The 20,770-nt window shown below is 51.4% G+C and overlaps 1 protein-coding gene across 3 annotated transcripts in view; it reads right to left on the bottom strand.

Annotated features, from left to right (window-relative positions):
• Nucleotides 1–20,770, bottom strand: part of CPNE2 (copine 2) — a 43,593-nt gene that overhangs the window by 19,673 nt on the left and 3,150 nt on the right. For 2 of the 3 annotated variants that reach the window (XM_027685324.1, XM_027685325.1), the window contains exons 2-5: nt 13,381–13,577; nt 6,962–7,141; nt 3,891–3,965; nt 1,840–1,911 (exon numbers count right to left, since the gene is read on the bottom strand). In XM_027685324.1, coding sequence (XP_027541125.1) covers nt 1,840–1,911; nt 3,891–3,965; nt 6,962–7,141; nt 13,381–13,548 — 495 coding nt within the window. In that variant the 5' untranslated portion in view covers nt 13,549–13,577. Of the gene's footprint in view, nt 1–1,839; nt 1,912–3,890; nt 3,966–6,961; nt 7,142–13,380; nt 13,578–18,520; nt 18,662–20,770 lie in introns of those variants that run through there. The other variant, XM_027685323.1, reaches the window with a different exon arrangement.

Below are 20,770 nucleotides of genomic sequence, written 5' to 3'. Positions count from 1 at the left end.
TGCTGAAGCATCACTGTCCCCATGGCTGCAGTGGCACCAACAGCTCCGGGGCTGGGTTAACAGGGCTGGCCCCAGGTGGAAATACCTCCTCTTCTGCAAGATATTTTATCTTTCAACAGCTTTCCACCAAGAGCTGATCTGACAAAAGGTACAAGAGCCTCAGGCTGGATCTGCTGCTGACACGCTCCCGCTGTGCAGCTTCGGCGTTTAAAGGCAGGTAGTGTAGAGCTGTAGGTGTAGAGAACGGACATGTAATTGGGAGGAGGAGCTGCCTGCAGCCTCAGAGAGGTCCCAGCCTCAGGGTGACCATGGCAGAAGGAGATCCTGGGGGTAAGCACAGCTCCAGGCACAGCTGGTGGCAAGGGGTGCCCACAGCTTCAGCTCGGCATGTGCAGCAAGATGATCCCATGGCCCCACCACCAAATCCTGTGAGATCCAATCCCTTCCTATGATGTCTGAGCCTCCAGCCGTGCTCCTCAGCTCCATGCTGCGTGGTACAGGAGGTTGTAACCCCCCAGGCTGCAACCTTAACCCTGGGGTTTTGTTGCTTATCCACTTCTCTGCTGTCTTTCCTAAGCTTAAATGAGTTTCACCCAGCTCCCACACTTGCATTCCGTCCATGACCAATAATGACCCCCAAAAATACTGGTTTTCATCCAATTTCCTTGCTCAAGGACCATTTGAACTCATGTCACGAAGGGACATGAGCATCCTTATGCCCACGAGCAGGACTTTGAGCACTGCAACACTACACTGTGTTATGGGAATTGGCAAAGTAACCTCACTAGTTCTTGGTGACAGCAGGCAGTCACTGAGGATGAGCTTTCTGCTGACCCTATTGATAACCTGGAGGGGGACCCAGAAAGAACAGGATTATTCACAGTCCTTATCCCAGTGTAACCAGGTCGATGCTGTATTTCTGTACCCTGACTATGGTTTGAAGGGCAGCAGACCCACAGGTATCATATTATGAAATGGAGAGGATTTCTTAAATGGGGCATTTAGCTCCTTGCACTAGGCAAGGTAAGCAGGAGGGCAAGAAAATAGCCACTCCCAACAGGTGGGAAAAACACTTGGATAAACCAGACATCTATCCAGTTTGGATGTTGGGACTGGACAAACCACACCTCCTCCCCCAGCAAATACCCTTCTGCCTGGCTGCTTGCTTTACCCTGTTTTCAAACAAACTGAGGGCCATCCTGCCAATAACACAAGCTCTGGAGAGACTAGGAAGAAGGGAAAAAATAATATTCCAATTGATTGCTTAGCAACAGCACTGGTTCAAGAGGAATAGCTCTGGTTGCCTGGTAAATGAGGTCAGAAGACGCCGTTCACCAATTCCTGTGCATCGTATCCAAAGTAAAACTCACGCATTACCTGCCTCCGTGACATCAACACTTATTCCTCAGAGAAGTCAGTCTGACACACAAGCAGATGTTTGCTCCATTTCCAGAGGGTCTGGAAGGACCAGGAGCTCTCAGCACATCTGAGGTACAGGTTCAAGCGGCATCAAAACTTGCAGCTCCATCAGAAGGCACTTTCAAATGACTGAAGCAGTAAATCTGCTGTCTTTAAGCCATGCTAGTGCACAGATCCTGTGCCATATGGAATCTTTCCTCCTCCACACATGTGGTGAAGCAAGCAGCACTGTGGCAATGGGGAAACTGAGGCACAGATGTACCCAGCAGCCAAGGGCACCACCAGGACCTGAACCCTCCCAGCCTCTCCCTGATGCTTTCTCCAGCAGGACTGTTTTCTGTCACTGTTGCACTCAAAGCAGAGATTTCTTTAGAGCCCAAGGACAGAAGTTTAACATCCCCCAGACACAGCTCCACTCACCTTTTTATCCAGTTTTCTTCCAGCCATGCTCAGAGTAATCACCCTGTTATCCGAGAGCTCCTGGGCAGCTATCTGAAAGACAAGGAAGGCTGTGTTCACTTTTAGCATAAAAAATGAAGCTCCTGGTAAAAAACTCATTCCCTCCCTTGAGTGTCACTCTGGAGCTGGTCTCACATGGCTTTTCTGCACCAGGGCTCATTCAGGATGTGGAGAATGAGGACTAAGCCAAGAGGAAGCAGAAGCCATATGAAAACTCTTGCCAGCAAGATGTGGCACCTCATCCTCCATGTCCCAAGCTGGGCACAGCAAACCACAGCTGTGGTTAGGGGAGATGCTGGTGACACCAAGGACTTGAGCCATGTCTCTGCACTACCAGCTGATAAGAGAGCCCCAAGGATAAGGACTCCACCATTGCTCCCAAGGGGTTGCAGCAGGCAGGAGTGCAGCCTGGACTACTTCAGCTTAGAGACTTCATTCACATACATTCCAGAAGGGCTTCAGCTGCCAGCCACCAATGGGCCAGTTCTGTCTGGAACGTGGTCTTAATGAGTCTCTTGGTATTTTAAGGGAACATTTATAACAAAACCCCACATTTATTTAGTTTTATTCCCAGCCGTTTCCTGAATCACTTGTCTTCTTTTTTCCTGCGTCCTGCCCAAGCATCTGCTCCCCACCGCTCCCTTCCTCAGCTCCCCGGGGTGGGCTGAGCCATTCCCCAGCATCCCTGGCTGCATCCTCCTCCTCCTTGGGCAGGAGCTGGCACCAGAGCAGCCAGGAGCACGGCATGGACATTGTCCTTGTGCCCAGTGCTCCCAAGTGCAGCCATTTGCAGGCTCTCACATGGGGCTGTCCTGCACTGGAGACACACGGCGTCGTCACAGGTAAGGTTTTTAGAAAAACCTGCAGGACTCCAGGGGACAATTTTCTGCAGAAGGTTATCAGCATTTAGGAGAGCCAGGGAGCTGGCAGAGATGAAGAAGCAGAGATGCAGCTTTTGCATCTGAGCGAGGGGATGAGCCACAGCTCCTGAACAACCTCCCAGGGAATGGTATCAGCTGTACAAAAAGAAGCAGATGGTTCTGACTTTGGATGTTTAATGACACATTAGTGACAGATCGGGACCTTCCTTTTTTTTTTTTAAAGTGTGCAACCTTTGAACTTGACTGGAAACTTTTCACGTGGTACAGCTCTTCCCACACAAGCATTGGATGGGATGTTGAGAGCCTGTTCCTGTGGGATGGCAAATGGCATCAGGTTGTGCCTCTGAACTCCACTGCAGCTTTTCCTCTTGCACTTAAAGATTGACTGCAGCAATTGAGAGAAGAGCATCTTCCTCTAGAGCAAACAGCAATGGAGATGCCCTTGCAGTGCCAGGTCCTGGGCTTTTAAACCTTTCCAGTGCATTTAAATGTGATGGAAGTTTAACTCCTTACTGGCCTTTCCTTCCATATCTTTGCAGCCCAGCTGCACATCTCACAAAACCCATAACGCAGCAGAGATCCAAAAATGATGGGAGCTGTGGCAGAAGGGAAACACACCTAAATTTAGTCTTTTCTTTTTTAAAAAGAACATCACTGAAGAGATCCGCAGCGGGAAGGCCACTGCCCGAAGGGGTCTGCATCGGATTCAGCGGCTGTTGCTATGAGAGTTGTTGCCATGGCACAGCTCCATCCTTATCCTACAAATAAAATCACCCATCCCTGGAAAAGGAATGAGCCCTCTTACCTCTCACTACACCAGAGAGGTCTGAGCAGGCGCCTTGTACCAGATAACAAACAACAGCAGCAGAGATTTACTTTGCACTTCTCCAGATTGAGGTTTTCCTTATTTCTGAGGCTGAGGCAGAGTCACAGCACTGGACATCAGACAGACACTGAGCAAGATGGTCCCTGTCCCAAACAAATCATCCTCTAAACAGACCAAAGTAGCCAAGAGAGCAGGAGGTAAAGGGAAAAACATTCACCAGATACAGCCCTGTCTCCTGGACCCCAGGTGAGAGTCCCCCATCCACCTTTACACACTCAGTAGGTAACATAAAGGAGTAACTGTACCGTTATCATCCCTTTCCCAGCCGGTTTCCCATTCCCCAGAAGGAGAGGCCGTGTTATTTTCTTGCTGGAGACGATCTAGAGAAACCAAAGAAAATAAAATCATGATCGTATGAGTGATCAAAAGCACAATCATAAGCAACTGGTGTTAGTCGCTCGGGTTAGTTAATTCAGATTAAACACTTGCAACAGTAGAAAAAAGGCACCACATCCAGGGGTGACCCTGAGAGTGGGAATATCACCCCAGCCCATGGGGTGCAGGGCAGCAGCTGCACAATGCGGGGAAGTCATGGCCTGAGAGGCTGAAGCATCATTTCCCACTGAACCCAGGGACCAGCTCTTTGGAGGAGGAGGTCAGTGGGACCTCACACAGACAGAGCTACTGCGATTTGTTCCCAGCAAAATCACCACTCAGTCTCTCAAACTCCAGTTTAAGCACCCCTAACATGACCCCTGCCAGCAACTTGCTTGCAGGCCACGTTGCCATGGGTGGATCCTGATTACAAGCTGGATGCTCTCCCCCTGCATCATTCTGGACCCCCTGCACAGGGGTCAGCACCCCCAGAGGCATGTTCTCCCCTTCACTTCTGGTTTGTAAGAGGCCAGAAAGGACGATCAGGGAGATGAATTAAAGAGATTTTCCCCTTCAGATCTGGGGAACCTGTAATTTTTCCTCACGAGGCGCAGACCCACACATGGGGATCCATCAACCTGCTGGAACTACCTGTGCTCTGCTCCCACATCCAGTGGGTCCCCTTCAAGACTAGATAAGCTCTAAAGGTCCCTTCCAACCTAAAATTTTCTGTGATCCTGTGATTTTTGCCCTTTCAAAGCAAAAACTCTTTTCCATTGTGGTGAGCCAGCTGTGTCCTGGTGCTTTTGATCCACAGGAATCACCAGCCAGTGTCACCAGATGTTTGTGCCACACTGTGCACAGGCAGCAGAAACCTCCTCACAACCCTGGCTGGCAGAAACCACAGACACCCTCCAGCCTGCAGTCTGATCCCTGCTACATTTCCTTTGGCCACAGAGGTCATTACTGGCCTGTGAATGATCCAACCATCCTTTTAAATCCTACCAGAGACCTCATTAGCTGCACTAAGCAATCTGTCTAATCTGACAGAGCTCCAGTGCAAACTCAAAATTGAAAAGTCAGATGCTCACTGTGCGGTTGCTGCTGCTCACAGCTGCCCCTTGCTTCTGAGAGCTTATGGAAACATCTCATCAGACAAATTCCAGCCACCAGAAAACCCACAGCGGGGTGGTCGAACCCACAAGCCCCCCTGCTCTCTGTTTCACCCCTCTCCTCACCCCTGAGCACGTGCTACCCCTCCACTCCACCTCTGCCCCACGACCAGGCTGTGCTGCAAGCCCACCCTGGCCGCAGGGAGAGGAGGCTAAAAGGATTTCAGGGAAAAAAGGGGAAGGAAAAGATCCCTCCATTCCAAGCTGATGCCTTGTTTCAGACTAAATGTCACCAAGAAGCTGACACGGGAACCGCCGCGAAAACTGGGCACGCACACAAGCTAAGTTCTCTTTTGCAGAGTGGAAATGCTGGCTCAGAAGTTCTCAGAGCTCTCTTCCCTCTGACAGACTAAGCCCACCAGCTGTGCCCAAAGACACAGCAGACAGTGATGCCACCACGGCAAAACAATCAGCTGTTCTGAGAGAGCCCTTGGACCTGCCAACAGCTGCCCATCCCCGGCATTGCCACAGCCCAGGAGGGTCTGTCCTGGCTCATGCTCTGATATAATCACCTTCCCAAGCACCAGAAGTGTTGGGCTCTTCTGGGACACCCAACAAGCAGGAGGAGATGGGTCAGATTCCTCCACCTTCCTCCCCAGTGCATACAGATAATGTTCCTCTCCAACACGCAGAGCCCTGGGCTGCTGCAGAGCCACATTTAGGAGCAGCAAGGTTTCAGCTCTGTTTCCTTACATCCATAAATTCTCTGCTTGCAGCTTCCACCAGCACCATGACCTTCCCAAGCAGCCCTGCTGAGCTGCCCCGCACGGGAGCTTCAGCAACAGCAGAATTAATGGCAAAGGATGGGTTTGGGCTTAACCACTGAACACGGGCCAGGGTTGTTGCCTGCACTGTCTCTTAAGTTCTGCAGGAGCAGAACTAGGTCATCACAGAGCACTTCCAAAATTCCAGACGTTAAACTTCAAACTCTGTAAATGTCAGTGCTCTTCTAACACGTCAAGCTCTTGAGCTGGCAGCGGTGAAGTCACTTGTCCCACCTGCCACGTGCAGTGCCAATGCTGCAGCCTGTGTAACACACAATCACCTTCATGAGCCTCCCTGAGCACCTTGGGCTGGCTCTCCATGCTGACACACCTATTACAGAACCTCCTTCCTCCCCATTCCCAGCACTGTAACAGTTTTTCCCAGCCTCTGCACTTGTGCCAGGTACCGCAGCAGCCCGGAGCTGCCGGATGCTGCAAAAGAATGGAAAAAATTCCCCCTCATTCTCTGCTTCTGAGTCAGAGGACAAAGACATTTGGAGAAGGCAGCTGCCAGCTTCTAACAGGGTCTGGGCTCGTGAAGGAAAAGACCTTCCAAAGGCTTATAAATCGCATTGTGTCCTGGAAGCTTTTCCACAGGAAGAGCAGAAGACACATTCCGGCACCAACGTGCTCAAGCAAGAGAGATGATTTGCTACACAACAGCAATGGACAAAACTTACAGAAAGAGAAAAAACTGAGATAGAAGGGTAGACAGCAATGCATCCTAACTTCAAACACCTGGAAGTTTTTGCAAGCCCAAATCCAACTGGTCATCAGGGCTCTTACTATAACCCATGGTGAGATACAGCTTCCAGTTGATGCCTCTTTGCCAGCACCAGTAGAAACCCACACCATGACCAGCTCAGACTTGAGCAAGTAGACAACAGCCCTAACGTGGAACGGTTCAATCTCAACAGCTGAAGTGTGACAAGTGAATTAAATTAGTTTTGCCAGGAAGGACCCAGAAAATTTTGCAGTAGATGGGAGTAGCAGCTGTAATCCCACCCCGTCCCTGTGGCTGATGTGATGTGGGGTCCCTTTGCTGCAGGGACCTCAGAGACTCACCATGCCCAGCGTGCAGGAGAACTCGCCCAGGAAGTCGTGCTCATACAGCTGCGTGCTCGACTTGTCCTGGTCGAACAGGGCAAACTTGAGCTTCTGCACTTCTTCAAAGTGGTAGTCGATGATGAATTTCTTGGCAAAAGCTGGGTTGAGGTTGTTCACAGCTGTCTCTGTCCTGTCGAGCTGCAAAGGAAAAAAAAAAAGAGAAATAAAAGAGGCGTTTAGGCATGTGCATCTTGCATCTTTGTCACTGCTCTCACACACCCCTGATCCTCATCCACACCCTCACAGCTGTAGTGCCAAACTTGTTTCTTTCGGGCTGTGCAGCCAGCAACAAGGACAAGCAAAACAAGAGGTGTCATGAGCCAGAACAGCAGCTCTCTAGCGTTTCCCTCTAGATCTTATAAACCAAAACATCCATGTGGGTTTTTTCTTTCTGGTCCTTCCATGGTGAGAAAAAAAAAAAAAGGAGGAAAAAAATCACCTCAGGCCATTTTTCATATATTTCATCAAGCATTAGGAGAAACAAGAGACTGGAAGGACCCAGAAGACAAGACTTCAGTAGACATTGTCACCCTGAGCTATTGCAAGCAGGCTGGAGGAAATGATGTCTCTGATAGCTTGGAAGGGACAGGCACACAGAGGATGATGGAAATTGGAAGGCATGTGGGGAACCTGCCATTGGAGGGGAAGCTTTATGTTGGTCTGCAGCGTCCCACAGCCAAGAGCTGAGATAAGAGTAGAGGAAACTCGGCAGGCAGCTGGTGGAAGCATGTGTTTACAACACAGCATGGCACAGGTGGACACAAAGCCCTGTGTGAGCCAAAAAAAATAAATCCCGGGGATAGCCACTCCGGAGATCCCAGTATGCTGCCTTCCAGCAATGGAACTTTGGTCCCAGATCCCATAACTCACACCACAGGAGGGCTGGGAGGACGGCAGTCCCAGCTGGGATGCCAATGTGGGCTTGCACAGAGATAAACCCCCACAATTTTAGCCAAAGCGTCAGAAAGTGGGAAAACTGGGAAACAGAGGCTGAGAAAAGCTGGTGTACTGACTTGTGGAAGTCAATGGCCAAAGAGAGCCTGAACATCAGGCCCCACAGTTCCCATCAAGTACCCTGAAAGGCACGAGAAAAGGGCAAGTTTGGAGCCCAACATGCAACATACCCTTATGAAGCTAAAAGGGGCAGGAAGGATACATGCATCACAGACTGAGAGCTGAACAAGAAATGAACACCCACAGCTGAGGGGAAAACTTTTCAGCACACAAACCAAGCAGGAGCTTTGTCAGGAGAGCAGCTGTTGGTATTGTGTTGATATCATTGTTCAGCCTGGAGAAGAGAAAATTCTGGGGGGACCTTAGAGCACCTTCCAGAGACTAAAGGGGCTCCAAGAGAGCTGGAGAGGGAGGAATGGCTTCAAATTGACAGAGGGCAGGATTAGGTCAGATATTGGGAAGAAATTATTCCCTGTGAGGGTGGTGAGGCCCTGGCACAGAGTGCCCGGAGAAGCTGTGGCTGCTCCATCCCTGGAAGTGTTCAAGGCCAGCTTGGATGGGGCTTCGAGCAACCTGGGCTAGTAGACAGGCTATTAAAAGAGAAGCAAAGGCAGGAGATCTCCAGTGTGGTTTTATCTAAAGCTGCTGCCCTCGGTGCCTGGAAAGGCCATCCCTTCTGCCTGTGGGACAGCACGAAGCCTCTGGCCACGCCGTGGCCCCAGTTGGCATTCCACCTCATCTCACAGCCAGGACACCCAGTCGTGGGCAGGACTGAGCTGCCTGTGCATCCCAAGATCCCAGGGCAAGGCCTCTGCAGGAAGCAGCCCCCGTGCTGGCATCCCCGGGGCTGCGGGACGGCAGGACGTGTGCCAGAGCCGCAGAGCCAAGAATAAGCAGAGCAGAAAAAAAAGCCTCAAAAAAAAAAAAAAAAAAAGGAAAAGAAAAAGAAAAAAAAGCAAACACATACCTTAGTCCCAAAGAAACTCATTCAGAACAGGAGGCAGGTTTTGGAGGGGTTGAGTGGAAATGTGGTAAGTTTGCTATATATATATACACCCAACCATCGCAGTGTTTTTTTGAAGTTGCTCGCTTAGTCTGTCTTAATTGCCAAGAAACGACTAAAGTAAACGCTGTGTTCCCAGAATAGCCACCTGCTGCACTCCGGGGAATCAAATCCATCAACACCAGTGGGCTGTGAGCCGGCCAGGGCCACACAGCTTCACACAGATCCTTCCCTCTCCGCTGCCACCTCGTACCCAAGGAGCCAAGCATCTGCTCAGAGGTGGGGTGGACCAGGAGCAGAGGGCACCCCCAGCTCTGCCTTATTTCAGCAGCACAACAAACACAAGCGCCCTTTCAAACCAGAAGGTGAGAGTGTGCAGGCAGCAAGGACAGATTTTAGCTCCTTCCATGTTCTTTGAACTACTGGGAAGTCAGGGATGAAGGGGAACCAGTCCTTTCACTCCCAGACACCAGTTTTGAGGAGATAACTTGAGGTTCCATCTCCAGTTCTGTCCTGAAAGGGGAAGGGGAGGAAAACCCCAGACAACTTGAGATAACCCTTGGGAGTGATGGGGCTTCCTTCGACACCCAGATTAAACTGTTTGATCTCCTGCCTAGTGTCAGCATGAAGCACAATATCCCAAGCCCCAGCTGACAACTGCACAAGGTTTGGTCTTTGGTTTGATGAGCACAAATCACCTTGCTGGTGACTATCACATATTAGGCCTCTTGACACACTATCACCTGCTATCAGCTCCTGCCATCCCTTTGTCCCCAGAGCTTACAGGTCTGCAGACTTTGGAAAGAGCAGAGGTTGCTTTGCCACCCAGGAGCAGAAAAGCACAAGGGTTTTTAAGAGGCAGCCAAGCTAATTAAAGATATCTGTTTGGATATGAGTCTCAAAGGGCCACGGAGATGATTAGAGGGATGGAGCACCTCTACCATGAGGAAAGGCTGAGAAAATTGGGATTGTTTAGCCTCGAGAAGAGAAGGCTCCAGGGAGACCTTAAAGCACCTTCCAGTACCTAAAAGGGTTTCAAACTGGAGAGGGACTTTGGAGGAGGGCATGGACTGGCAGGACAAGGGGGTATGGCTTCCAGCTGACAGACAGCAGGGTTAGATTAGATATGAGAAAAAAATTCTTCCCTGTAAGAGTGGTGAGGCACTGGCAGAGAAGCTGTGGGTGCCCTGTCCCTGGAAGTTGAACGGGGCTCTGAACAAGGGCGGTGGCAGGGGAGTTGGAAGAAGATGATCTTTAAGGTCCCTTCCAACCCAAACCATCCCATGATTCTAGGATTCTGAAAATCATAGAACATGAAACCAGGAGACCATCTCCAGCAACAGCCCTTGTGTTCGGTGGGTGCAGCCAGAGAGTCTTCCAGCATCCAGAAGAAGGCTGGCTGGACACCTTCAAGCATCCCCAGCACCTGGAAGTGCTTCATGCTCTAACACTGAGAGATGCTCTCCCAAGCACCAAGGGAAGTTCATGCCACCCAGGTGACTCAGAGTGGCAAAAAGGCAGCTGCGTGGCTGAGTCATGTGTCCCTGCTCCTGGCACCAAAGGTCAGGTCTTTCGTGGCTCCTGCGAGATGATGTAACCGGGCAGAACGTTTTAACATCACCCATCCTCATGTCACTTCCCGGCCTGTGCTTTATTGTCTCTCCCTCCCCCACCCCTCCAAGGCTGATTCACAAAGATTTTTTAATTCCTATTAAGCTCAGCGAGACAAAATAATTGTATTTGGGAACAAATGTGACAGCTAGAGAGAACAGCGAGCAGCAATCTTCCTGCTGGCATCAGCTGGTGCCACAGCCCCGCCGCCCAGCTCCAACACCAGCATCACTACGGCCAGGGCTGGTCCTGAAGGAGGACACCCACCACCCAAACCAGGTCCCTAACGTGTCCCTAATCCAGTGCAGAGGACAAAGGGGCAGTGTGGTAGGATGGGTTCACACCAACGAGCTTATTCTGTCCCCATCTGTCCCCTACATTTCAGCTGTGTTATTAAGGCCACGGCTTTCAGGCAGGAAAGAGGTTCATCTTAGGGCAAGGGGGCACGTCTGTGTGGCCAAAATCCACACAGAACCATGTGGGCACCCCAGCTGCCTCTGAACCACATGGTATGAGCTGCCAAGGGTCCACCAAATGTCCCATCCAAAGGGGCTCTCACAGGCAACCTCACACCTCTCCTGACTGTCTCCCCGGCACCCAGCCACGACCCAAACCCACACATCACTGCTGACACTGTGGGTGCAGAGGATTCTTGGTTCTGGCTGTGCCCCTGTCATGCCATTTGAGCAGAGCCAGCTCAGTGGCACACACCAGCACACCACACCACGTGCCAGCCCGTTCAGCCTCCACTGACACCACAGCAGAGGAGAGCTGAGCAAGCTGCTGCTCCAGGCTGACGTCCAGTGCCTATCGTGCCAATTAAAAAGAAGCTAAAAATAGCAGAGGAAAAGAAAAAAAAAACAACCCTAAATGCGCCACACGTTCGTATTCCAAAGGAAGCTTTGGAATCAAAACTGCTGGACCGAGGCGTTACTGACAGAAAGAGAAATTCCTGAAAAGTAGAATCAGGTCAGAGATGATACCTATCAAGGCTGGAAAGCTCATTAGTCTCACCCAGGCAGCTGAGAAAAGTTAATTGTGGGCCATGGTAAGGTGAGGTTTGCCTGTACACCCTCCCCACGTGAGGAGATCAGCTGCTGGACAGCTGAAATGATGCCCATTGATTCACCAACTCCTTGGCCAAGTGCTCAAAGGCTGTTCAACTTGTTCAAGTATCTGAAAAAATGAGACCGCCTAATTTCCCAGGAATTGGGACAATTTTTGTTTGGTTTATATGATTTAATGCCCTTTGGCTACTTATTTTCTGCTGCATCCAACACTGTTGCTTACACCATCACACCTCCATTCTTTGCCAGCCTGCTCCCTCCTGACTATCTACAGGTGCAGGTATAAAATGGAACCCCCATTTTTTTTCTGCAGGTATTTTAGCACAGAGTCTTTGCCCCCGTAGTCAAAAGGTTTTTAATCACAGCTAAACGCTTTTGCACAGACTCTGGAGTTTGGACTCACGTCACCAATTTTATCACAGACAGCACCTTGCCCAATCCAGATTGCTGCAGAAGGGGACAACGACCAGAGCTTCTCCACGTGAGACTCTGAACAGCCCCTAAAGCACCATGAAAACCATCCTCAGGAGCTCTCAGCCCACTGTGTGTGCACCTCCACTGCAAAACCAGCCTGGGCCTTGCATCTCCCTGTGTTCATCCGCCACCAGGGATGGCAAAACCATGGAAAGTCCTCCTGTCCTTAAATAGCCTTTTATCTGCAGGGTCCTGCCCTCGGCCTTGTTGAACTTCATGAGATTTGCACAGGCCCACTCCTCCAGCCTGTCACAGGCAGCATCCCTTCCCACCCATCCCTTCTACTGCACCACACAGCTTGGTGTCATCTGCTTTGGGGGAACTCACTCCCTGTCCTGATCCCTCCCTTCTTTCCTTAGGAATTATCTTTCTTGTTCATAAGGAGATGACTTCTAAAACAAAACAAAAAAATAACAAGATCATCTACAGTTTCTTCTCAGGGCTTCCCACTATGAAATATGAAATATGAAGTTGAAGCATGTATTTGTGAGATTTCTGGTAAGGAGGGAAGACCAATGTCTGCAAGCAGCTCATCCAGGATTTGCCAGCTGGCTGCTGTGTGTCTCCAGTTGAACTGGTCCAAGCTCCCACACACCCACCTCCCAAAAGTCTCCTTCCCCATCCCACAGTCCTTCTCTCTCCACAACAGTCCATGAAATGCCCAGCTCAAGGAGCACTGACCTTAATACACTTCTTGAAGGAGGCCACAGCACAAGCTTCCCTGGGTAGCGTTTTTCCACTGGACTGACCTTCCAGACCCTCATCCAGCACACTCCTGGTCCCCAGAAAGAGCCACTCTTCAAGTTAAACTCAAAGACCAGCTTCCCACGCAACTCAGGATCCAAGAACCAGCTTATCCTGACTCAGCTAGAAACACACCACGTGGCAACATCAAAACTCACTTCTAACTCTCATGTGGGATCAGCGTTTCAGGCACCCAAATCTGAAGCACCACCAGCTTACAGCACACTGAGAAGGGGCTGGGACCCCTTTGAAGGTGGAAAGATCCTTTCACACCTGCCCCAAGCATTGCCAGAGGTCGGCATTTTGAGATCTGCGGTTAAAGGCAACCCCCAGCGCAAAGCAGAAAGCACTGATGGGAAAAGGACTGGTTGCAAAACAGAAGAATTATCACATCAGCACCACCTTCACAGCCTCGGGAGGACCAGGAGAGCTTCCAGTTCTGCTTGTGGGGGAACAAGGACCAGCCTTGCAGTGGAACATGAGCAAATCCAGGAGGAGCGAATCCACACAACGTCAGGACTTACCTCTACCCATTTCCCGTTGACTTCCATGAAGAGGACGCAGAAGGGGTCGGATTTGGAAGTGACATCCCTGTCCAGGAGGTTTTGGCCGCAGATGGACAGCTCGACTTTGCAGACACAGTACTGGGAGCCGACGGGCCCCGGCGGCGTGGGAGGCATCGTGTACGCCATGGACTCCAGAGGCAGCAGCTCCAGGCAGTCTGTGGGACACGGGAACAGAGAGAAACCTCAGTGCTGAAGGACAGCAAACATTCTGCCAGCACTGGCGAGTTGGGAACAGACAGAGGAGCCACGTGTACAGCGTCGATCTCTAAGTTATGATCTAAGTCATGAGGCTTTCCTGGCTCCAAAGCATCTCCCTGCCTGGTCACCATCTCCATGTGGTCACCCCACCAGGCAGACATCCTGAGTGGGAGCCCAGCAGAGCACCTACAACCTGCTTTGGGTTTGCTCCATATTTTCAAGGAAAGGTAACATCTTCTGCTCACCCTCCCGAGGGAGTGGGGTGTCCCCAGCCTCTTGTTCCAGCATGTTGGGCTTTTTTTTTTTTTTTTGTGGGGAGGAACTACATTTCCACACCGTCTTTCATCGCAAAAATTGGTTGTTGTCTGGCTGGTCCCAAGCCACAGGCCATGGACCTAAATTACAAGGGCCAAACTTGAGCTCTGTTCCTCAAATCCTCACAGGGAAGGGGTTGAGACTGTGAGGATGAGTGGGGTGGAGGGCAGCTCCAGCTCTGGTTCAGGCCTATCTCCATTCATCTCCCCAGGCCAGCAGCAGGCAGTGGCTCTGGCAGCAGTTAAAAAGTGGCAATAGTTGCCTCAGAGAAGCTCAAGGCAAACGTGACAACCACTGCATGACCTGAAGCATGGGATGATTTACAGGACCCCGACTAAAAAGCCATTTAAGATCTTACCAAAAGTATGCTACAAAAGTCATTTTGCAGATAGAAATGTGTTTTATACCATTATTAGTGCAAAACCCCACACTACGTTCTTGCTGTCTGATGTGTAGCTTACTTGTCAAAAACCACCAAAGGTCTTCAACTGAGCAGAAAGGGTAGGGGGAGAAAGATAAGAAAAAGCATTTTCAGAATAATTTATACTAACTGTTGTGGCTGGGGTTGCCAGTGGAGTGTGAGCTCTTCTCAGCAGCTGCTTCGATACCTTTCGTCTTCTTTTTCAAGAGTGGCTCCTGGCTCACCCACTTTATCTAAAACCCCCAAACATTACCTTCCTCCACCTTGATAAACCATCTGCTTCTGTTTGGCATTGAAACCCCAATTAGTGCTATCTGTTTGTTTTGCCTGGGCATGAGTATTTACAAGCCCTTGTGCTGCTGGGAGTTGGGCTGCTGCCCTCTTCCCTTGCAGCTCAGCTTCCTACCTGAAATAGGGATGGGGGGGGGCAGGGATAGGGTCCAGCAGGACTGTGAGAGAGGGAGCTCCAGGCTCACCACTGGCTGTCCTGAGTGCTCGGCCCTGCTGCAACGAATATTGAGCAGAAAACAGCTCCAGCTTCCAAGGCTCAGAGCCCTCTCCTCCTACCTGCCAAGATTTCTGGTTGGTGCTAAGTCACCAGAAACAAGCCTGGTTTTAACCCCCACCAGTGAGCACAAGCTCTTCATCCCAGCCTGCTGCTCGGTGAAGGAGTGGTGCAACCATTCCAGCTCCATAGGAACACAGAAACTTTTCCAGAAAAAGAAAATCCCCATCTTTGCCTGCACACACCCGTGTACATCACTGTGTCCCTTTCACAAGCACAGTTCCCCCTTCCCTAGACCCAACCTGTCTTGTGCCATCACTCCCTGTCCACAGCAGCACAAGGCCAAAACAGTAGCACGTGTGGGCAACCTCCCATCTACTGGGGCTTCAAGGAGAAGCACATGTGGAAGGAAAAGTCCTCACAGCTCCAAAGTGCCCGTACCTGTCGCCCCTGCCTCTGCTCCTCCCGAGCCCGTGTCATCAGCTGCAGCTAAAGCAAAGATTTAATTTTTCTTTAACGCACAGATCGTGTAATCGGTGTCTTAAAATAGCCAGGCCTGTTCTATTTATGCTGCTGTCTGTCTGTCTGTCTGTCTGCTACTCCCCCCCCGAAAAGCAAACACGGGGCAGCTGTGCTGGCACGGGCCTGGCCCTGCCGGAGCAGGGACATCTGGGTGGAGTGTTTCCATCTCCCCTTCCCCCAGATCTCAGTGCTGTCTCACAAAAAGCAGAGGCAGCAAGTGACTCAGTGGAAAAACCTTTTTTTTTTTCCCAGGGCTGGCAGGCACCAAAACATCCTCTTGGTGCTCCAGCCCCTGCGCTCAGTCCGTCCTGCTCCCCGGGCAGCGCACGGTCCAGACGGGCACTGGGACGAGGACAGATGGCCAGTGCCAGCTGGGGGCAGAGACCAGAGAGTCATCTCTACTCCTGCTGCACCCACATGGAGCCAGCACCTTCCTCTTGCTTCCCTGGTATGGATCCAGCACCTTCTGCAGGCCCAGGTGGGGGTTCAGCCCCTGACACCTCGGCAGCAGCCACGGGTCCCTCCAGCTCAGAGGCTTCACATCTGAGGCATCACCAGGCTTCAGCGAGCTGGTGGCATTCTAACATCCCAGAAGATGCTTTAAATTCAGGGGTTATTTGAGCTGGCTCGCCCGTCATCTGTATTCCAGTCTCTCCTCCCGTTTTTGTTCTCCTCTCCTCACATTTGCCGCCCTGAACAAAGTCCTGTGACTCTCTCGGCATCCGCGGCCAAATATTCTCCCAACGTACAATCCCAGCTGCCGGCCTCGTGCCCATCGTGCAGACACGTGGTCTCCTGCCAGAACATGGCCAGGTTACCAAGGAGAGGCCCCAGGGACAAGCTTGAAGCTTTGATTGCCCCACGGTCCCATCTGCCACTGGCCACAGCAGGTGCCTGGAGAGGTGTCGCAAGAGCAGGATCAGAATGGAGGGACATGGTCCCCAAATCCTTTCCGGCTTCAGCTTCCAGCACCTCCCGAGCTGGATGCATCTTTGCACTTCACAGCTTTCAAGTGCTTTTTCCTTCATGACTTGGTCACTTCCAAGCTGCTCCATGTCCACAACATCCCACAGAGAAGGGTTTTGCTGGCTGGGGGCACATGCAAGCCCTGGGGCCACCCAGAGTATCTGAAACGAATATCTGAGAGCCCCAGAGCAATGCACACAGATGTTCTCCTCCTCCTACTCACCCCATGGCCACCTGATCTCTACAGCAGAACCTCAAAGCACGTGCACAAGGGCTGGCAGGAAAACCTAGGACCTTTACTTCCTCTCTTATCTGAAAGAGGAGGAGGGGAAGGAGATATCTGTTTTGCAAACTAACTCATGTCTAGAGAGGTTCCCCTTCCCTCTGCAGAAGAGCAGCCCCATGAGCAGCAGTTGCTCAGGCCATGCTAAAGCCCTCTTTTAAGCACTAACAAGAAAAAAACCCAGAACTTAAAAAATAAAGCTGTGCTTTAATTGAAACATTTTGGGGGCTTTTTAAAATGTTAATAAAGCCACAATTTCAGCGATCTCCTCTCCTTAAAGAAATCAGATTTTTTTTAACAGCCAATACCAGACATACTCAAAACAGCCCCAGAAGTGCCGATATCCACCAGTGATACAATGCAAAGACCCTCTGGGTCCCTCCCAGGGATTCCTTGCCCCTTCTTTTGGATGATCTGTGATTTCTGCAATACCCCACACAAGTCACCTGTGACTCAGTTTTCCCACTCGGGCTGTCCCACTACAGCCTATTGCAACTGTGGAAGCAAATCTCCTTTCAGGAAGGGAAAAATGAGAGAGAGAAATATCAAACAGGTAAATTGGGGTTCCTATAAAGCACATATCTGATCTTACAGGCAGTGGAGACACAGAGGGAGAGCAGCTGTACCCGAGGGAGGATTAAGACCAGGCGAAAACAGGTTGTCAGAAGACTGAAGCAAAGGAGAGGAGTGTGAGGACACAGAAACTGCTTGCCCAGAGCAGCAGAAAAGCTGAAACGCAGCACACACGGAGCCAGAAATGCCAGGAAAAGCCAGGACACGCTGCCATGGATGCCCAGTGCAGCTCCCTACACTGTCAGAACCCACAGTGGCCACTTTGCTCTCTCCTATCAACAAACAGACTCATCTCCAGAATTCTTTTGCAAAGCAAAGATATTTGCCTCTTAGTCTCCCCTGGGCAACACTGAGGATTCACCAGCTTGCACCTGGTCCTTGTAACAGCTTCGTAACAGCCTCGTTACCTTCTGCACACACGTGCAGTTAGTCCTGTACAAAGCTGCTGGTGCTCCCAGCAAACACCTTTGCCACGGGAGGCAGAAAGGGACATCCCTGCAAACGTGTTCCTCGGGTACCTGCTACTGTCAGAAGATCTTCATCTCTCTCACAAGGCAGGGAAAGGCTGAAAACTGCCTCTGAGCATCCCAGCACGGGCAGCACGGCTGGGACTCAGCTCAAACTCCCCCAAATTCACAGAGATTTGGGCTACACCTGGCAGAGGGAGATGCCCAGGCAGGGCTCTTGCTTCCAGCCTGATGCTGCCCACAGTTCTACCTGCTGGAAGCCAAGGGGACTGTACTGAGATACTTTGGGGGCCAGACACAGAAGGACAAAGCGTTTCGTGACAACCTAATTGACTTCACCAACGAACCCTTCTTGATGGAAACTGTCCCTAATGGGCTACGATGGGCAAAGCTGCTTGTGCCAACAGCCAGCACTGGTGCTGCAAAATTCCATTTCAGCAGCTGGTGGCCACCTCGGTGTGACAGTGGCTGCTTCTCCATCTCTTGCTCAGGCATTTCCCACCCACAGTGCCCAGCTCCTCCCGGACCACTGCTGTCTGGGGTGAAGGCTGGTCCCCCCTGCAACTGCAGGGGCACAGCTGCTGCCTGGCCACTGTTCCAGAGGACCAGAGGAAGGACTCGTGTCCTCACAGAGGGGATCACACCCACAGAGGCACCAAAACTGGAGATTTCAGCAAGACAGGGATGTGGAAAACCTTTAAGTGCTTCAGGCACGCAGGCAGCCTCGGACACCAGAGCCCTCGGGCAGAGCCTGCCCCGGCACCGGGGAGCAAAGAGCAACAGGATTTGCTCCAGATGAAGTCTGAAAATGTCATCACGCTCTCCCCAAAGTATCCAAAGCCACTTACTGAGGAGAAATCACGAGCCCCGAAGAGCAGTTGAGCCAAGCGCTCCAGAGAAAGCGGGGCCCCCGGGCTCCCGGAGGCAAAGGTGCTTCCGTAATTCTCACCCGCCGTCGGAAAGCCGAGGGCTCCAGCCGGGCAAACGAAAGCAAAACTCCATCCTCCACACCCCGCGGTGACGTGTGGAGGGAGGGAGGCAGCACCAACCGCTGACCCGGGTCGGGAGGAGCCGCAGGGGCTGAAGCTCGTTTTGGGAGGCTGCTCAGAAAAATCAGAAACTGGGGGGAAAAAAAAGCACACACACAAAAATAGGTCCTTCCTCAAAACCAGAGAGAAATAGAGGGGCTCTGACTATGCCAGGGGTGCATCTGCAGGGGGCAGAGCCCAGCCTTGCCGCTCACCCTGTGCCTGCCCCGCACTCACCGCCCGTCCCGCACCCGCGGCATGCCCGGCTGGCAAACCCGTGGGTGGCTTCCAGTCTTGCTGCTGAGAAAGGGCAAGTGAGGAGCAGGTGAGACGAGAGTGTAGCAGCGTCCTCCGTTCGGGACACACAGCGACGGCCGAGCCGCACAGACCGACCCCATTCCCACCGCCGCTGGCGCGCACGTATCTGGCTTAGATACGCAGAGGAGGTTTGCACATTTTCGCTTGACTTACAAGTTTCCTCTGGGGCTCAATTTAAGGAAATCTGTGATTTAGGGCAGAAAGCACCGCGATGTCACTGTGAACCGCGGCGATCGCATCAAACTCTGTACACAACCGCCCTACAAAGCAGACCCAAGGAGAAGAAGGTTCATGTGCCAGCTCTGCCCTCGCTGCGTTCCGGAGCAGAAAAAGCCGCTGCCCGTCGGCCGTGGCCGAGCGGGAGGCTGAGTCCTGCGGGAGCAGCACCTCTGGGAGCCTCCATCGGAACGAGGGAAACGCCGAACACAAATCTCCTGCCTCCCCGGGGCAGCGATGCTCTCGTCAGACACGTGCTCCGGGTGGGACAAACGAGCAAACCAGGAGATGCAGGAAGGGAGGACAAGGCACTCTGAGGATCTGGGGGCGAAGATTTTAGCTTCCAGCGTTAAAAATTCTCTGCTCCGTCCTGCAGCAGCCATATGGGAGCTGGGCATGCTCTCCCAAGGAGGGGAAATAGATCTCTTTCAAAACAGGATTTGGAGGAAAAGGTGGACTTATTTAAAGAAAAGCCCCATGAAATGTAAAGGATCAGGGCAGCCCCGCGGGGAGGGTGGCTGGGCTGCAAAGGACACGCAGCCAGCAGGGCTCCCTTGCAGGTGCAGAGGGAACCTCCCCCGTGTTAAATATATGCCATTTTTGGAACAGGCTGTTTAACTTATTAACCACTTTTCTACCTTATTGAAAACAAAAATGCTGGCTTTCTGAATCTTAATTGGATTCCTATTGCCAGCCAACACCGTGTATCACATGTGAGAGGGGAAGAAAAAAATCATCACTGAAGTGATCAGAAATACCTTTAACTGCTTTTGAACCTCACCACGTGCCAGCCCAACCTCATGCCAGCCAGAACAGCCCCAGCAGCAGGCAGGCATGCAGGTCCCTCCATCCCATGCACCATTTCGTCCCCAGGGCAGCCACAGCTTTAGAGCTGATAAGATAAATAAATATTAATTCATGGGTCGTTGTGTGTGATGCTCGTTTGCACTGTTACACCAACACCAAGCCCACGTGTCCCCGTGGCCAGGGCCCACCTTCATCCCTTCCATCCGCTCCCCATCACGGGTGGGATTTTCATCACTACAATCCAGCGTTTTCCTACAGAATTTTAATTTTTTGGCGTGCTTTGCAGCAGGGAGATGCTGCCACTTGATGTGTGAAGCTTCACCCTGAGACAGAACTGTGTGCCAGTGGCACAGAAATGCGGTGGTTTTTAAGGGGATGACGTCTGATGAAATTCTCAACCCCTTCCCAACAGCTTTAGACACCACTCAAGGGAATATCAGACCGTGTTTAAATGATTGCACAGCACTGGACTTGTTGTTTAAAAGCAAGACTCGTGTTCGCAGCTTGTCTCGTTTTTCAAATCAGCCTCACGACAGCTGATGTTTCTTCCTAAATCCTCAGCTTCTGGAATCACGTGATGATGGAAAATCCAGGGCTGGGGGGAAGGCGACTATTTTAGACACAAGATTTTTTCCTGCTGGCTACAGGCAGAAAATACGACAGCTCCCAAACACAAAGCCTCAGCAAAAGCAGCAGGCAAATAAAGAGTGGAGACCTTCTTGCTGAATT

This window comes from Neopelma chrysocephalum, unplaced genomic scaffold (genome assembly GCF_003984885.1).
Source record: "Neopelma chrysocephalum unplaced genomic scaffold, ASM398488v2 Primary Assembly neopelma1_68b, whole genome shotgun sequence".
NCBI classification, from domain to species: Eukaryota; Metazoa; Chordata; class Aves; order Passeriformes; family Pipridae; genus Neopelma; species Neopelma chrysocephalum.
The sequence above is the reverse complement of the archived record's forward strand: the minus strand, read 5'-3'. Positions and strand labels throughout refer to the sequence as shown.